Genomic DNA, 15,340 nt, shown 5'->3' with positions numbered 1-15,340 from the left:
TGTTGCACTTATATAATGAGATATCTTGGGGATGAGACTGAACTCTAGACACAAAATTCATTGAAAATTCATATTCACCTTGAAGCCTAAAGGTAATCTTTCATTGTGACCCATCATATGAGGTCAAGTATGAAATTCTCTACTTGTGATATCATGTCAGGTCTCAAAAAATTTTGGATTTTGGAATACATTTTTGATTTTCAGAATAGGTATGCCCAACCTATATTTGCCCAACCTATATTAACCATGGCTGATAACTGCAATGGTTACCTTGAATTTGTATTAATGATAGCACTAGAAATGCAATTTTAATTAAATGCTTTCAAAACGTACTGATTTTTTCTTTATATTTAAAATCTGCCTTTTGTTCCCTGACTACTGACTTGTCAATTGCAACCATATGTGATGCACTCTCTTTTACCCTCTGGAAAATGGTTATCCATCAAGGGCAAAAGCCAGCCGGTACTCACTTCAGTTCATTTTGCATATTTCAAAGCTGAGCTACTTTTGTTTTAATCAGCAAATCCCAGGGAAAAAAGTTCACATCGAGAAAAGAGATGGATGTTGTTAACACACAAGTCCCATATTTACAGTACACAAAACAGCTTGCCAAAAACACTAAGCATATTTAGATTTATCATGGACTTAGAAATTCACTTCAAAGTTAACAGGGATCTTCCCCCCAACCCCACAGTTCTGATAATTATCATGGTCTATGAAACAAGAAAAATTTTTTTGCTTATTTAGGTGGCCTATTTAGCTGACATTATCAAAGAAGTATGGCATTCATTGTTACCGTATATTATGAGACATGAGATTAGCATGTAAGAAACATTTGATGATTGCTTTTGGCACTGCTGGTAATTACCCTAAACTTTTATGATCTCTTTATGCTAAGATCAGAAACAGCACTACCCTGGGAATGATTGAGTCTGGGTGTTTTTTTGCAAACTATAAAGTTTCAACTTTCTTGAGCAGAAACAGACACATACAAATTTAATAAATTATTTGACAGCTTTTCATTTTTCTGGTGAGGTTCCTGATCTGAATGCCACTGGGACAGGGTTATCCCTTCACTATCAGATGAGCTTAGGGCCACACTTTGATCCAGCTCTGGACAGGGCTTCCAAACCTGAGCTGCAGTTTGGGCAGATAATAGAGGTTTCCAGGCTAATCCTACTCAGGACTTGAGGCTTTTCCCCACTTATGGAAACAGCTCTTCAGTTTGGAAATGGCTTTATAGTTGCCCTGAGAGAATGCTATTAGTGACCCTGTAGCTTGAGATGAAAATCAAAGCTAGAATCATTGAATTGATGGCATAAGTTACATAGGAAAAGAACATAAAGCATTACCACTCTCTAGAAGGGGCCTCAATCAGAAAACACCTTAGAACTTCATTATATCAAAATTCAGTTTATATTACCTTGAAAAGGAATAACCACTCTCCACTAATGGCATTAACTTTATTAACAAACCAAACCAAAAAGCTGAACAATGAATAAACTAACCCTTTACTATGAGTTTGTTTCTAATTGTAAAAAAAAAAATTAAATAGTTAGCTCCATGTCAATAAATCTTTACCTTGTTCACAATGTAAGACTTAAAATGGGAAAAGAACATCAGTTTCTTTTCATGTTTTGCTTATTTGCTTCTGGAAAATATTTTACTAACCAATAGACTATTTCAAACTTCAAAATAAATTGTTAATTTCTAATCAGGTTATTTGAATGAAAAATAAATTTATTCTTATCTATCTGCCACATACCCATCTCATGTATTATATGTACATTTTTTAGTATAAGAAAAATTAATAAAATTTTCTATCTGGCACCTTTCCAATTGGTGACCTTCAATGGGTGAGTTTTAAGGTTATCTGAAATGAAAGAGGGTCTAGGGAGTTAGACATTTTTATGCATAGGCTATCCAAATATTAAAAAGGGAGCAAACAAAGAACATTTAAATAAAGAAAACAGTAACAGGATAAAATGTTTCTTACCATGTAATGGCTCTCACCACCAAGGAGAAGTGGCCATGTTTGTGAGTGCCCAGAACATCTCCCACCACCCACTGCAATGTGATAGCATAAAATCTAAATACTACATAAAGCTCAAAACTTGGATTGGTGTCTTTCAAAATGCTGTATGTTTGTTAATAAAGAACATAAAAATAAAACCCTAATACAACTTTAACATAGAAAACAGCTAATAGAAAATAGTTACCCAGCTGGGTACAGTGACATATGTATGTAATCACAGAAACTCAGGAGGCTGACACAGGAGGATCTAAATTTGAGGTTAGCCTCAGTAACTTAGCAAGGCCCTCAGCAACTTATTGAGACCCTGTCTCAAAAAAAACAAAAACAAAAACAAAAACAAAAACAAACAAAAAAAAAACAAACAAATCTGGGAATGTAGCTCAATAATAAAGCATCCATGGGTTCAATCCCCAGTACAAGGAAGAAAAAAAAAAAACCTACCTCATAAATATGCTCCACCAATGGTCCAACTTCATCCTCTGTGCGGGGCTCCATTTCCGGTTCCCAGTTATGAATGGGCAGAATGATCTGCGGAGGGTGGGATACTCTGAAATATGGAGTGCTGTGTTAATTGCTACTGATGGCCCAGGGGAGGAATGTTTCACTAGTGTACACTGCACGGTCATCAGACAAAACAGGTGGCTTTCGATTTATTTCAAAAGATATTTGTCTACAAGGAAAAACACTGGAAGTGAAGTTCAACAAAATGACTGAAGGAATTAGTGGAGGATCTGAAACATTTGTTCCTATTCAGAGATCAACTATTTTATAGCACCTTGTCCGTGGACACCAGGAGGAATAGCAGAGAGCATTCTTGAGAGGAGTAATTGAACATTATACATTCATCTGTCCATTTACCTATCTGTCTGTCTATTCATCCATCTATCCATCCATCCATCCATCCTGTGTGTGTATGTTTCTGTGTTTAAAGATTATATAATCCTTGCTTTAGGTCATATTGAAAAGTGAGACTCTCTCTCTCTCTCTCTCTCTCTCTGTGTGTGTGTGTGTGTGTGTGTGTGTGTGTAAATTTCTAGGATCCTCTGTGTTAGATGTCCAGTTGTAAAGAAATTCTGTTTCTGGTTTGAGACTTCAGAATAGAAAACAGTCATTGTATATTCCTTTTTCCTAGATATTTTTTTCAGTTTCTTATGAATGCAGTCAGACCTCTCACCAGACCAGGTTTAGAGCCAGAACAAAATGAAGTATGATTGAGATCTAGAGTAGAGAATGCAAGGGTGAGTCCCAAATGCCATTTTAGGGATATCCAATAATTACCACAGTCTCTAAGAAATTTAAATGTTACTGGTTTTTCTCCTCCTTGGAGGTAATCTCTTCCCAAGGTAGAAAGTACAACTTATTGGGTTAAATTCTGACCCAAGAGCAAGTAACTTAAAGTCAGTATGTCTGTATTGCTTCATCTTGAAAATTATGATAAACTGTTTGGGTTGTATACCACAGACAATTGGAAAACATCTCCAATGCTTGTGGTCAAAGTTAATTTGGGTGCATTGTTTCCTAGAGGTGGGTGGGAGAAGGGCATTTCAAAATGGGCAACCCACAAAATGTTATTAGATTATAAATTTACAGTCCCTTTGCATGTCCTTAATGTGTAACTGTTAGGTAAGAAGTGTAGGGCTCAGCTTTGCTGTGCTGACACCTCAAAAATCACTCCTTCAAATTGGCTTGTCATCATGCCCTGTTCTTGTCATTATGCTGTGTTCTCTTTTCCTGCTTGATTTGGTTAAATCACATTATGCTCAAACCTGGGGATGTAATGGGGAGAAGAGCACAGGACATGGTGTGTTGCTTTCATTAGACAGAATCTCAGAGATCATGAGTTCCATTCCCAAAGGCCTTGCCAGCTTCCCCTCCCAAATCTTTACTTTCTTCTCAGCTTGGCAATAGAGAGGGGAGTCTATGCTCAACATTCATTATCCATTGTGCATCTCTGGGAATTTTTTTTTTTCATACAGAACAAACATAGACCAGAAGCTGAATATATTTTCTCTGAAATTTTGGCTCTTATGGTTTTTAATCCTATAGGACTGGTTATAAATTCTCTAGGATTACAGAATCAAATTTTTAGACCTTAACAGGTACTATGGAGACAATCTGATCAAAACTTCTCATTTTACACACAAAAGGAAAACTGATATACAGAGAATAATGGGTGAGCTGCAGGTGAGCACTACAGCTCACCAATTCTGTTCCAATATACAGTATATTTTAGGGGCCCCTAAGATGCAATGATATTTAGCAAACACAACTTAAACTTTCTAGCAGGGTTCTGTAACAAAACTTAAGTAGAAATATATAAATAAATATAATTTATTGTGGAGCACAGGAAAAATAATCATTAAAAAGGGTCATAACAGTATGGTTTATTTATTTATCCATTGAAGACTGATTAAAAGCTGGGGAAACCATGGAAAAGAATGGGTCCCATGTAAATCAGTGACACACTATTGTTTCAACGTGAAGATTTTTAGAAAAGGAAGCAAATCATCAAGAAAAAATACAATAATCTAAATTTCTTGGAATGAGCAGACTGTGCACTAATCTAACTACATCTATTGAATATTCCTCCCTTCTAAAATAGAGGCTAGAGCATTATTTTTGGAGATTTTCAGTTAGTAAAAAGACTGGTGTACTGTTAATTGTAGCGTTGTGTAGCATTGGATATCAGACTGGAATTGGAAGCAAGGAATAGGTTTTTTTTTTTAAAGAGAGAGAATTTGTTTTAATATTTATTTTTTAGTTTTTGGTGGACACAACATCTTCATTTTATTTTTATGTGGTGCTGAGGATCGAATCCAGGACCCCGCGCATGCCAGGCGAGCGCACTACCGCTTGAGCCACATCCCCAGCCCCAAGGAATACGTTTTTTTAAAATTAAATTTCATAACGAGATAATGTAGATTCACATGCAATTTATAAGAAATAATATAAAAAATCCCTTATACCCACAAATCAATCTCCCCCAATGGTAACATCTTCTAAAACCAAGGTGTGCTATTGTATGTAATGTCACAACCAGAATATTGACATTGATTTAGTTAAGATACAGAACATTTTTATTTCCACAAAGATATCCTTTCATAGGCTATGTGTCCCCATTTCTCCCTTTCTCTCTTGACATCCACTAATCTGTTCCCCATTTCTACAATTCTGTCATTTCAAGAATGTTATGTAAACGGAAACATACAGTAGGCAGCCTTTTGGGATTGGCTTTTTCCACTCTGTATAATTCTGAGTCCCATTCAAGTTGTCCATGTCTCAATAATTCATAGTATTCTATGATATGGATGTATCACACTTCATTTATCATTCACCTGTTGAAGGACATTTGGGTTGTTTGCAGTTTGGGGTTAATTCAATAAATTGGTATAAGCATTTTTGGTATGGGTTTTATATTAACCTAATTTTCCTAAAATGAAATTTTTCTGGAATAAAGGAACTAGGTTTTTGACAGTGTGTATGCTGTCCAGAAGTTACGATAATATGTTGTGAACCCTGTTTTGAAATCCTATTACTTTCAAATAGCAAAGACATTCATTTATTGTCAGAACAATGCTGTGGACAGTATCCTATATAGAACTTGGTTAGATCATGATAGTTCCTAATACAAACCCATCCAATTCTGATTATTTCACAAATCCTGCAATTTGTCTTACTTTTATAAGCTCAACATATGTTTTGATGTCTCTAGTGGCCAAATTTACTTCTCACAGAGCTATGCTAAATTGATCCTTTGTCCCAACAAATGGCATATAAATTGGGCCAAAGACAATGTTGGTGTTATCTAGATACGAAATGAATGAAGTAGTTATCTACAATTTTCAGCTTCAACAAAATCCATTTTGGTTTATTTTTTAAACTGTAAGAGCAACAGTAAATTAAGGAAAAAATACTGTAGAAGATAGCAAGTGATAAAATATGTTCAGATGAATACTATTGGACAAAAGAAAATAAAATTTTTCTGAAGATTGAACATGTAAGGTGTTTAGAATAGCAACTGTTCATTCCTTGAAGAAATAAACACTGGAACAAATATTTTGCTGCATATTCAGAGGAAAGAGTTTTACTATATAAAGTGATCCAAAAGAACTTCAATACTGTTTTAGAGAACAGACTTTGGACTTTAATCTAACAATTAAAATAACTGTACCCATGTGAGAAACCTAACTTTAATAAACTGTTTGGATTACTGGCACAATTGAATAGAAATTTTCTTCTTTTATTTTTACTGTAAGTGATGGCAGAAATGCACCTCATAAAATAAACATATGAAAATAAAGACAGTTCCATTAAGCCTTGGATTGAGTTATGACTTATTAAATAAAAATACTTCCCAACTTTAAATTTATTTTGGAATTGCTAAACACTTCCCACTTATTTTTGCGTTAGACAAATTAAGCTAAGCCAAGCTTAAAGAACAAGATAGAAGTTCACATATAATAGCTGAAAATTTTGAAAAGATATAAAAATAAGATAGTGCCAGGCATGGTGGTGAACACCTGTAATCTCGGCAATTTAAGAGGCTGAGGCAGAAGCATTGCTTAGTTCAAAGCCAGCTGTGGAATTTAGTGAGACCCTGTCTCCAAAAAAGGTGTAAAAGAGAGTGCTGGAACCCAAAAAATTCCACCAGAAATCTTTTAGGACTAATAAATGAATTCAGCAAAGTAGCAGGATATAAAATCAACACCCATAAATCAAAGGCATTTCTGTAAATCAGTGACAGATCCTCAGAAAGAGAAACTAGGAAAATCACCCTATTTATAGTAGCCTCAAAAAAATAAAATAAAATACTTGGGAATGAACTTAACAAAAGAGGTGAAAGACCTCTACAATGAAAACTACAGAACACTAAAGAATTAAATTAAAGAAGAGCTTGGAAGATGGAAAGATCAAAATGATCATACTACTAAAAGCACTATGCAGATTCAATGCAATCCCAATCAAAATCCCAATGACATTGCTCATAGAAATAGAAAAAGCAATCATGAAATTCATCTGGAAAAATAAGAGACCCAGAATAGCCAAAACAGTCCTTAGCAAGAAGAGTGAAGCAGGTGGCATCACTATACCAGACCTTAAACTATACTACAGAGCAACAGTAACAAAAACAGTATGGTATTGGCATCTGTAGACCAATGGTACACAGAGTAGAGGACACAGAGACAAACCCACATAATTACAGTTATCTCATATTAGGCAAAGGCACCAAAAACATATATTGGAGAAAAGATAGCCTCTTCAACAAATGGTGCTGGAAAAACTGGAAATCCACATGAAATAAAATGAAATTAAACTTCTATCTCTCACCATGCACAAAATGCAACTCAAAGTGGATCAAGGACCTAGGAATTAAACCAGAGACCTTGTGCCTACTGGAAGAGAAAGTAGGCCCAAATCTTTATCATGTTGGATTAGGCCCAAGCTTCCTTAATAAGACTCCTCTAGTGAAAAACTTAAAACCAAGAGTCAATAAATGGGATGGATTCAAACTAAAAAGCTTCTTCTCAGCAAAAGAAACAATCAATTAGGTGAATAGAGAGCCTACAGAATGGGAACAAATCTTTACCTCAAGCACATCAGATACAGCACTAATCTCTAGGATATATAAAGCACTCAAAAACTTTAACATCAAAAAACAAAACAAAACAAAACAAAAAAAACCCCAAAACAAATAACCCAATCAATAAATGGGCCAAGACACTTCTTAGAGGAGGATATACAATCAATCAAAAAATATATGAAAAATGTCCAACATCTCTAGCAATTAGAGAAATGCAAATCAAAACTACTCTAAGATTTCATCTCACTCCAGTCAGAATGGCAGCTGTTAACAATACAAATAACGATAAGTATTGTAGAAGATGTGGGGGAAAAGGCTGGTGGGACTGCAAGTTAGTGCAGCCAATCTGGAAAGCAGTATGGAGATTCCTTGGAAAACTGGGAATTGAACCACCATTTTTGACCCAGCTATCGAACTCCTCGGTCTATACCCAAAGGAGTTAAAAACAGCATACCTCAGGGACACAGCCACATCAATGTTTATAGCAGCACAATTCACAATAGTTAAATTGTGGAACCAACCTAGATGCCCTTCAGTGGATGAATGGATAAGGAAACTGCGGTACACAGTGGAATGTTACTCAGCAATGAAAGAGAATAAAATCATGGCATTTGCAGGTAAATGGGTGGAACTGGAGAAGATAATGCTAAGTGATGCTAGCCAATCCCCCAAAACCAAATGCTGAATGTTTTCTCTGATATAAAGAGGCTGATTCATAGTAGGATTGGGAGGTGTAGCATGGGAGGATTAGATGAACTCTAGATAGGGCAAATAGGTAGGAGAGAAAGGAAGGAGGATGGGCGTAGAAAAGATGGTGGAATGAGACAGACATCATTACCCTAAGTATATGTAAGAAGACATGAATGGTGTGAATATACTTTGTATGCAACCAGAGATATGAAAAATTGTGCTCTATATGTGTAATATGAATTGTAAAGCATTCTACTGTCATATATAACAAATTGAAATAAAATTAAATAAATTAATTTTAAAAAAGAGGAGGCTGGGGATGTAGTTCAGAGGTAGAGCTCCCCTGGGTTTAATTCCCAATAGCTTAAAAGTTAAAAATACAATAGTAAAAAAATTGCTTATGTTTTCTTGTCTTTTAAAAACAGTGTTTTTTTCTCATCAAGAGCTAGAACAGAAACAGAAATCAATTAAAATAAAACATTTAGCTTAGCTCCAAAAATCTAAATCAAACAAAATCTTTTCCCATGAGCCAACTCATGATTTAAAGAAAAAATCATAAAAGAAATTTAAAAATATTTTGAATTGATTTACAATGAAAATTCAACATGTCAAAATTTTAGAATGCTACTGAAACAAGTCTTATAGGAAAATAATAGCACTGTATGGGTTGGATCTAATATGCCCTCCCAAAAGCTCATATAATGAAGGCTTGATCTCCAAGGCTTTTACATGTGGGTCTTTTGAAGATGATTGGATCATGAGGGCTTTAATCTCATCAATGGATCAATCTGTTTGGTGGATCCATAATTAATGGACAATCTTCAGCTCTTACCTCACACCAAATACAAAAATTAACTTAAAATTAATCAGAGACCTAAATGTAAAATCTAAGATTATAAAACTTCTGGTAGAAAACACAGAAGATAAAAATATTGGTGACTTTGGAAAGGCAGAATATTTCTCAGGATACAAAGAGCACAAAATGTGAAAAAATTAATCAACTGGATTTCATGCAAACTTTAGAAATTTTTGTTTGAACACAGCTAAGAAAATATAAAGCCATACCTTAGACTGGGAGAAAATGTTTTCAGGACATGTAACTGATGAATGATTTTCTGTTTAGAATATGTAAAGAACTTCTACAACTCAGTAAGAACAAGACAAACAATCACATAATAAATGAGGAAAAAAAATTGAGACACTTCATCAAAAAAAGAGTTGCAAGTAGGCATTGAAAGGATGTTCAATACAACTAATCATTAAGCAAATGAAAATAAAGCCTCAGGGAGTGACTAAATATAAACAAACAAAACATGGGGGCTAGGATGAACATGACTATAGAACTCTCATCCATTGCTAGTGAGAATGCAAAATGGAAATGGCATATCCTTTCTGGAAAATGTTGTGCAATTTCTTACAAACATATACATCCTGTGCAAATCAGTAATTCCATTTGTGAAAACAAAATTCTCAACAGAGACCTGGCTGTGAATGCTCATAGCAGCTTTATTCTTAACAGCCCCAAACTATAGACAACTTATATGTTCACCATATAACAAACACCTTGCAGGACATCATATAATGGAATACCTCTCAGCGAAAAAAGAAGCAGACTATTGATACAGGTGAGAAGATGGATGCTTCTCAAAATCATTATGCTAAGTGCACTCTGAATGAATGAGACCATTTATGTACATTCTGAAATGGTAGAAATATAGTGACAAAAACATAGATCAAGATTCCCAGAGTTTAGGTGCAGGAGAAGGACTGACTAGAAAAGAATCTATAGGAATTACTGGGGTGATGATACTGTTCTATATTGAAAGTTTTTATGGTTTTATAGCTCTTCAAACTGGACTCCCAAAAGGCTGAATTTTAGTGTATGTAATTTATAACTAAGTAGATGTGACTTAAAAAACCCACAGACCCCATAAATTATGAAAAGATATTTGCACATGTGTAATTAATAGATTAGCATCTAAATTTTTGAATAGAAACAAAGTTCTGTGCATTGACAAGGAAAAGTCAATCCTTTTTAGTAGAAATATGTACATAATATTAACAAGAAGTTTTCTGAATGTGAATAACTAAGAGACATGAACTTATAAAAATCTCAATTTCATTTAAGGATAGGGAGCTGCATATTAAACTTTCAGTTACATGTTATTTCTTATCCATCAATGGCTTAAAATTAAAAACTGGACCATTTTATCTGATAATGTGTAGCAATGAAAACTCTCATACACTTATGGTAGGAGTGCAACTTGACATAACTATTTTGAAAAAGAGATTGCAATTACTTAGTAAAGTTAAATGGTGTAAACTCTCTGATCCTGAAATTTCAGTTTTTAACATAACGCCTGGCTGACATTCGTCCATTGTGTACTGGACGACATGCATGAAAAAGTTTGTAAAAAGGAGAAAAGAAAAGTTCCAAATTTTCATCACGAGTAGAATGGGTGAATTAATTATGTTCTATTTTTACAATGTAAGACTGTTGTGCAGTTAAAGTGAATGAACTACAAGCATGTGCACAAAAAATGGGTAAAAATAAAAATATTGGTTTGAATACAAAAATCAGAGAGCATACATACATAAGTTTTATAGACAGGGTCCAAAAAACTCTGTCTCATAAGCAGGACAGCATGCTCATTCCTGAGCATGAGCTCTGGAGACAGGTTGCCAATGTACATATTCTGGCTATTTTCTACCTGTAGAGCCTTTGAATTCTTGTACCACAATTCCTTTACTTGTACTAGGATTCTACTATGTAATAAGATATAATACATGACTAGCACACAGAAAATGGTGATAAGTGTTGGGCAGTATTGATAATAATATTATGTTATTATCATCATCATCATCATCTAATCCACTGGGGGGGTGCTCAGTGGTACCCAGACACCTGGGCAGGGTCCCTGTGAGAGCACCATGGGACAGCCATAAGAAGGCCCATGGAGAGTGGCTCTGGAAATGTAGAAATCCATTGTTATCGTGGAGGAGTGTAAACCACTCAGGGTCTGTGGAAAAGGAAGGGAACCAGTATTCTGGAACCCCAAGGATGATTGGTCCAAAACACCAGTTGACATTTTTAACCAAGTCCTTGATTGTTCTGAAAAAAGCAGAATTACCATAACAAGATCAATGGATTACATATTTGTACAAGAACAGAACTTGGGCAGTCCATTGACCACTTTCCTCCTGTCTCTCAGTTGATTGCTTATTGGCACCTTCCTTAAAGAACAAGACCAAAGGGAAAAGATACAGAATGTACATTCCATCCACCCTTGCACCTGAGAGTTAGTTATTTATTAAACTCAATGTGTGATAGAGTGAGGCTAAATTGTCACTGTGTCTAAAATAATTATTGAAAAGTGACCTTATTTTCAGGCAATCATATGGTTTTCGGTTGTCTATTTTATCTAGCTTCTCATCAACTGTTTTTTTTTTTTTTTAGTTTGATTACTGAACTGTCAGTTTGGGGAATTCATTGATGTTTTGATATACTTAGAGTTAATTATTACACAAAGTTCACTGTATTTTCTGATAGAATGTTAATGATGAGTAGAAAAGAATAAAAACTGGTAACAAAGTAAATTATGATCTCTAATACATTAGGAATATTTCATATAATTTTTTTGGTGCGGATGTATATGGTGCTGGGAATTGAACCCAGAGTCTTGTGCATGCGAGGCAAGCACTCTACCAACTGAGATATATCCCCGGCCTCTCCACATAATCTTTACCAGTATTTCATCATAAATCTTTACATACATGGAGCTATACCACCACTACTGCTACTGCATGCTATTATATCATTTTTATGTCTTGTTTATTACTTACCCTCTTATTTCTACTTGAGCTACAGCAGTGATGTTGATCTGCAAATTCACAAAATTGCTGTCTGGGTTGTCCTTGTTGGAACTAAAACACAATGATACATTATTTAAATTTATATTTCCTCAGGTGTGTTACACACTATATGACCCTAAAAGACATTCTGATGATCACAAGAGCAACACACATTCCTAACCTGATCATTCAGAAAACAATGGTATATTCATTCTACAAAATCATAACCATTTGTACAAGGCAATGCTAAGATCTTTTATGACCAACAGTAAGGAAACAACTTTCCACAAGGAGACACTTTATCTGGAAATACGATACAGATCTAGAGAAGCCAACACTTTTTAGTCTCAATGGCTAAAGCAAAAAGGCATTTAGCTGAGTTCATTTTCTGGCTTCTACCTTGGACAAATTCCTTAACATCTCTGAGCATCATGTTCACTGCCCATCAAATGGGAAACGACAACACAGTCAACTCCTGATTTTCCATGCTTATAAAGAGGGGAACTGGCATGAATAATCCAGAGCAGCACTTAATTGAAAAAGCATTTGTGTTTGGCTCTGGAATGCCTCATACCATACATTGTTTTGGCAGCAATTTTATCTTCCTCTTGGTTTATTACTTAAGTTAATGTTAAAATAAGTGTATGTTCATGGCATACTCACTGTCTGGGAGAGGAGTGGGGAGTGAATTGGAAACATGGCTAATGGCAAGGAGAAATGAGACCCAAGGAAGTTGGGCATTTCATAAACAGGCCATTCAGAGGTGACATGGATCTTTCTGAAAAGCATCAAGAGTCTCAAGCTAGAAAGTGTGTATTTAATATGATATTTCTTTGAACAGTGACAATTTTTTTTAATTTTGCTGTTTTATTATAAAACTACCCATCACTTGGATTTAAGGGACAAGATTTGACGCCATGGTGATGGTAATGGGGTAGTTTCTGTCTAGATTTTGAAGCTCTCAAAATGTGGAAGCTGGAAAGAACAGGATGAAGTCCTGCTTTCAAAGGAAAAAGAGACAGAATTGTTCCCATGATGCTTTTGCAAAGTCCTGATCCTATTGTTTGTACTGATAAGGCAATTTACCCAGCAAATACACATAGCAGATATAAACAGGCAGGTGCCAGCATTTCCTGAAGTGGAGCATCACTGCTACCCTAATGAAGGAGCCTACAAGAACTTTTTCAGTGAAGTTTGAACTCCAGTTTCCAGGCCATTCATTTAACTATTATCACACCTTTTCTTTTCATTCCTCACCTCTCCTCCTCTTCTTTCAAAGGCAGGATTCAAATTTCTAACCACCAAGAAATCATTACCAAATAATTCTATTTGTGGCAGACTTTATGGTCCCAAATGTACTGAGTAACTCTTTAGTTTTGAAATTGAAATATCCTTGCTCCACAGATTAGCCAGATTTTTTTTCTATTTCCAGTTCATTACTGCTTTGCAGTAGTGTAAATCAGAATTATGAAAAAGTATCATTTAAGCTATTGCATAATAATTCCATTGAGTTTTGTTGGTAATTAGTTTAGAGAACAACATATTCACTATGATACCCTGAAAATGTAAATGAAGGTCAAATGTTGAAATTGTCTTTGAGTTTCAGTCTAATATGAGGCTGTTAGAGGCTGTTTTAAGATGCAGCAAGAGCAATGGCAGATTCAGAGTCCGAACCCTCTGGTAGATTAGTCAGAATCATCTCCTGAGACACAGACTACTGAGTACCACTGGAGTTGACAAGATCTCCTTGTAATAAAGGAACCAGGTTTGATATACAACTTAGATGTTTCTCTGACCTTCCTGGAAGGAAGTGTCCCTCACAAATACCCCTGCTACATTCAAACAAGCAATCCATCACTGCCACAATGCTGAGTTATGCAAGGAAGGATGGATTTCCTCTACATGACTACGTCTTATAAACCACAGAAAAACATGTTTTTTACTTTGTTACCCAAATGCCATTTTCTTTTTCCCACTGTTTCCTATTTTCTAACATTCTTTTTATATTTTTCTGTGGTCCTTGGGATGTCAGCAAAGACAATATAATGTTCATTTCACCACTACTTAGGAAATAACTTCAAGAATAATTGCAAAACCCCGTTTGTATGTGGGGACTGCTGTGTGAGAACCTCTCTACCCAGGGAGGGAAATGTTGATGTCATTTAGATCAGGGGCATGGAAAGACGGTTAATTCAAATATTTGCTAATAGAAAATATTTTAAGCTTATTAACTTATAAAAGCCCATTTCTCTTTTTTTTTTATTTGTAGAAAAGGAAATTAGGCGTAGGTAATGGTGACCAAATATGGTTATAAGAGTTCATACTTCATAGCATTGGTTTAATTTATTTTGGGTTTAAATGCAGTTAAACTGAATATAAAACTACCCTCTCAATTCTTATTTACATCTTCAGAGCCTTCCAGCATAAGCAGATAAATGTCCATCTCTTAAATACTTTTAGTATTTGAGTTTTAAAAATATTCTCAAACACTTTTATCTCTATAATATATATTTTGAGAATTTGATGTTTTATCTATGTTCCTGTTCTTTCTGCATATCTGCATTCTTATTTTTTAGTATAATGTTAAAATAGTCATGAGTAGACCTGAAATATAATTATGATCCATTGTTAGATGAAAGGGGATGTTAAAGATGTATCCATTTCTATTTTCTGTCCAATTCAACATTTCATTATTGAATTAATTAAGTGATGCTCTACAAGATGGATTTGGATGTGGCATTTACAATATCATATAGTATATTTTGCCTCTTCAGTTAAATTGTTTGCTTCCATTCTTTCATTCATAACTGCAATCAAGAGAAAGGAGGAAATACCAGTGAATTTGCTTGGCACTTTCTTCCTAAATAAGGCCATGCATTTTTATGAGAGACATATCCTTCCCCAAGTACATAAAGCTTCATGCTCCTGTAGGATCAATGGCATAGGCAATAATAGAGAGAAATAGAAGCTTCAGGCGAATATCTAGAGTGATGTTGGTCCTTCACTTTGGTGCTTTTCCCCTGTAAACTCAATAATACAAGCATAATAGTTCCGAACTGAAAATATTCACAACTATCTGAACTTTTTTGGAAATACATTGTTTTGCCAATATAAAAAAGTGATTTAATAATCTTTTGGTAACATGAAGAGATATTTTTTGAATACATTCATTTCATCTGCAT

General features: G+C 34.9%; 1 protein-coding gene across 1 annotated transcript in view; it reads right to left on the bottom strand.

Moving 5' to 3' along the window:
- Window positions 1-15,340, bottom strand: part of Itga8 (integrin subunit alpha 8) — a 174,898-nt gene that overhangs the window by 45,231 nt on the left and 114,327 nt on the right. Inside the window, exons 23-24 of the mRNA XM_048809772.1 lie at window positions 12,150-12,230; window positions 2,477-2,582 (exon numbers count right to left, since the gene is read on the bottom strand). Of these exons, the coding sequence (XP_048665729.1) occupies window positions 2,477-2,582; window positions 12,150-12,230 (187 nt within the window). The remainder of the gene's footprint in view (window positions 1-2,476; window positions 2,583-12,149; window positions 12,231-15,340) is intronic.

This window comes from Marmota marmota, unplaced genomic scaffold (genome assembly GCF_001458135.2).
Source record: "Marmota marmota marmota unplaced genomic scaffold, marMar, whole genome shotgun sequence".
NCBI lineage: Eukaryota > Metazoa > Chordata > Mammalia > Rodentia > Sciuridae > Marmota > Marmota marmota.
Note: the sequence above shows the minus strand (reverse complement) of the source record. Positions and strands in the feature narration are given on the sequence as shown.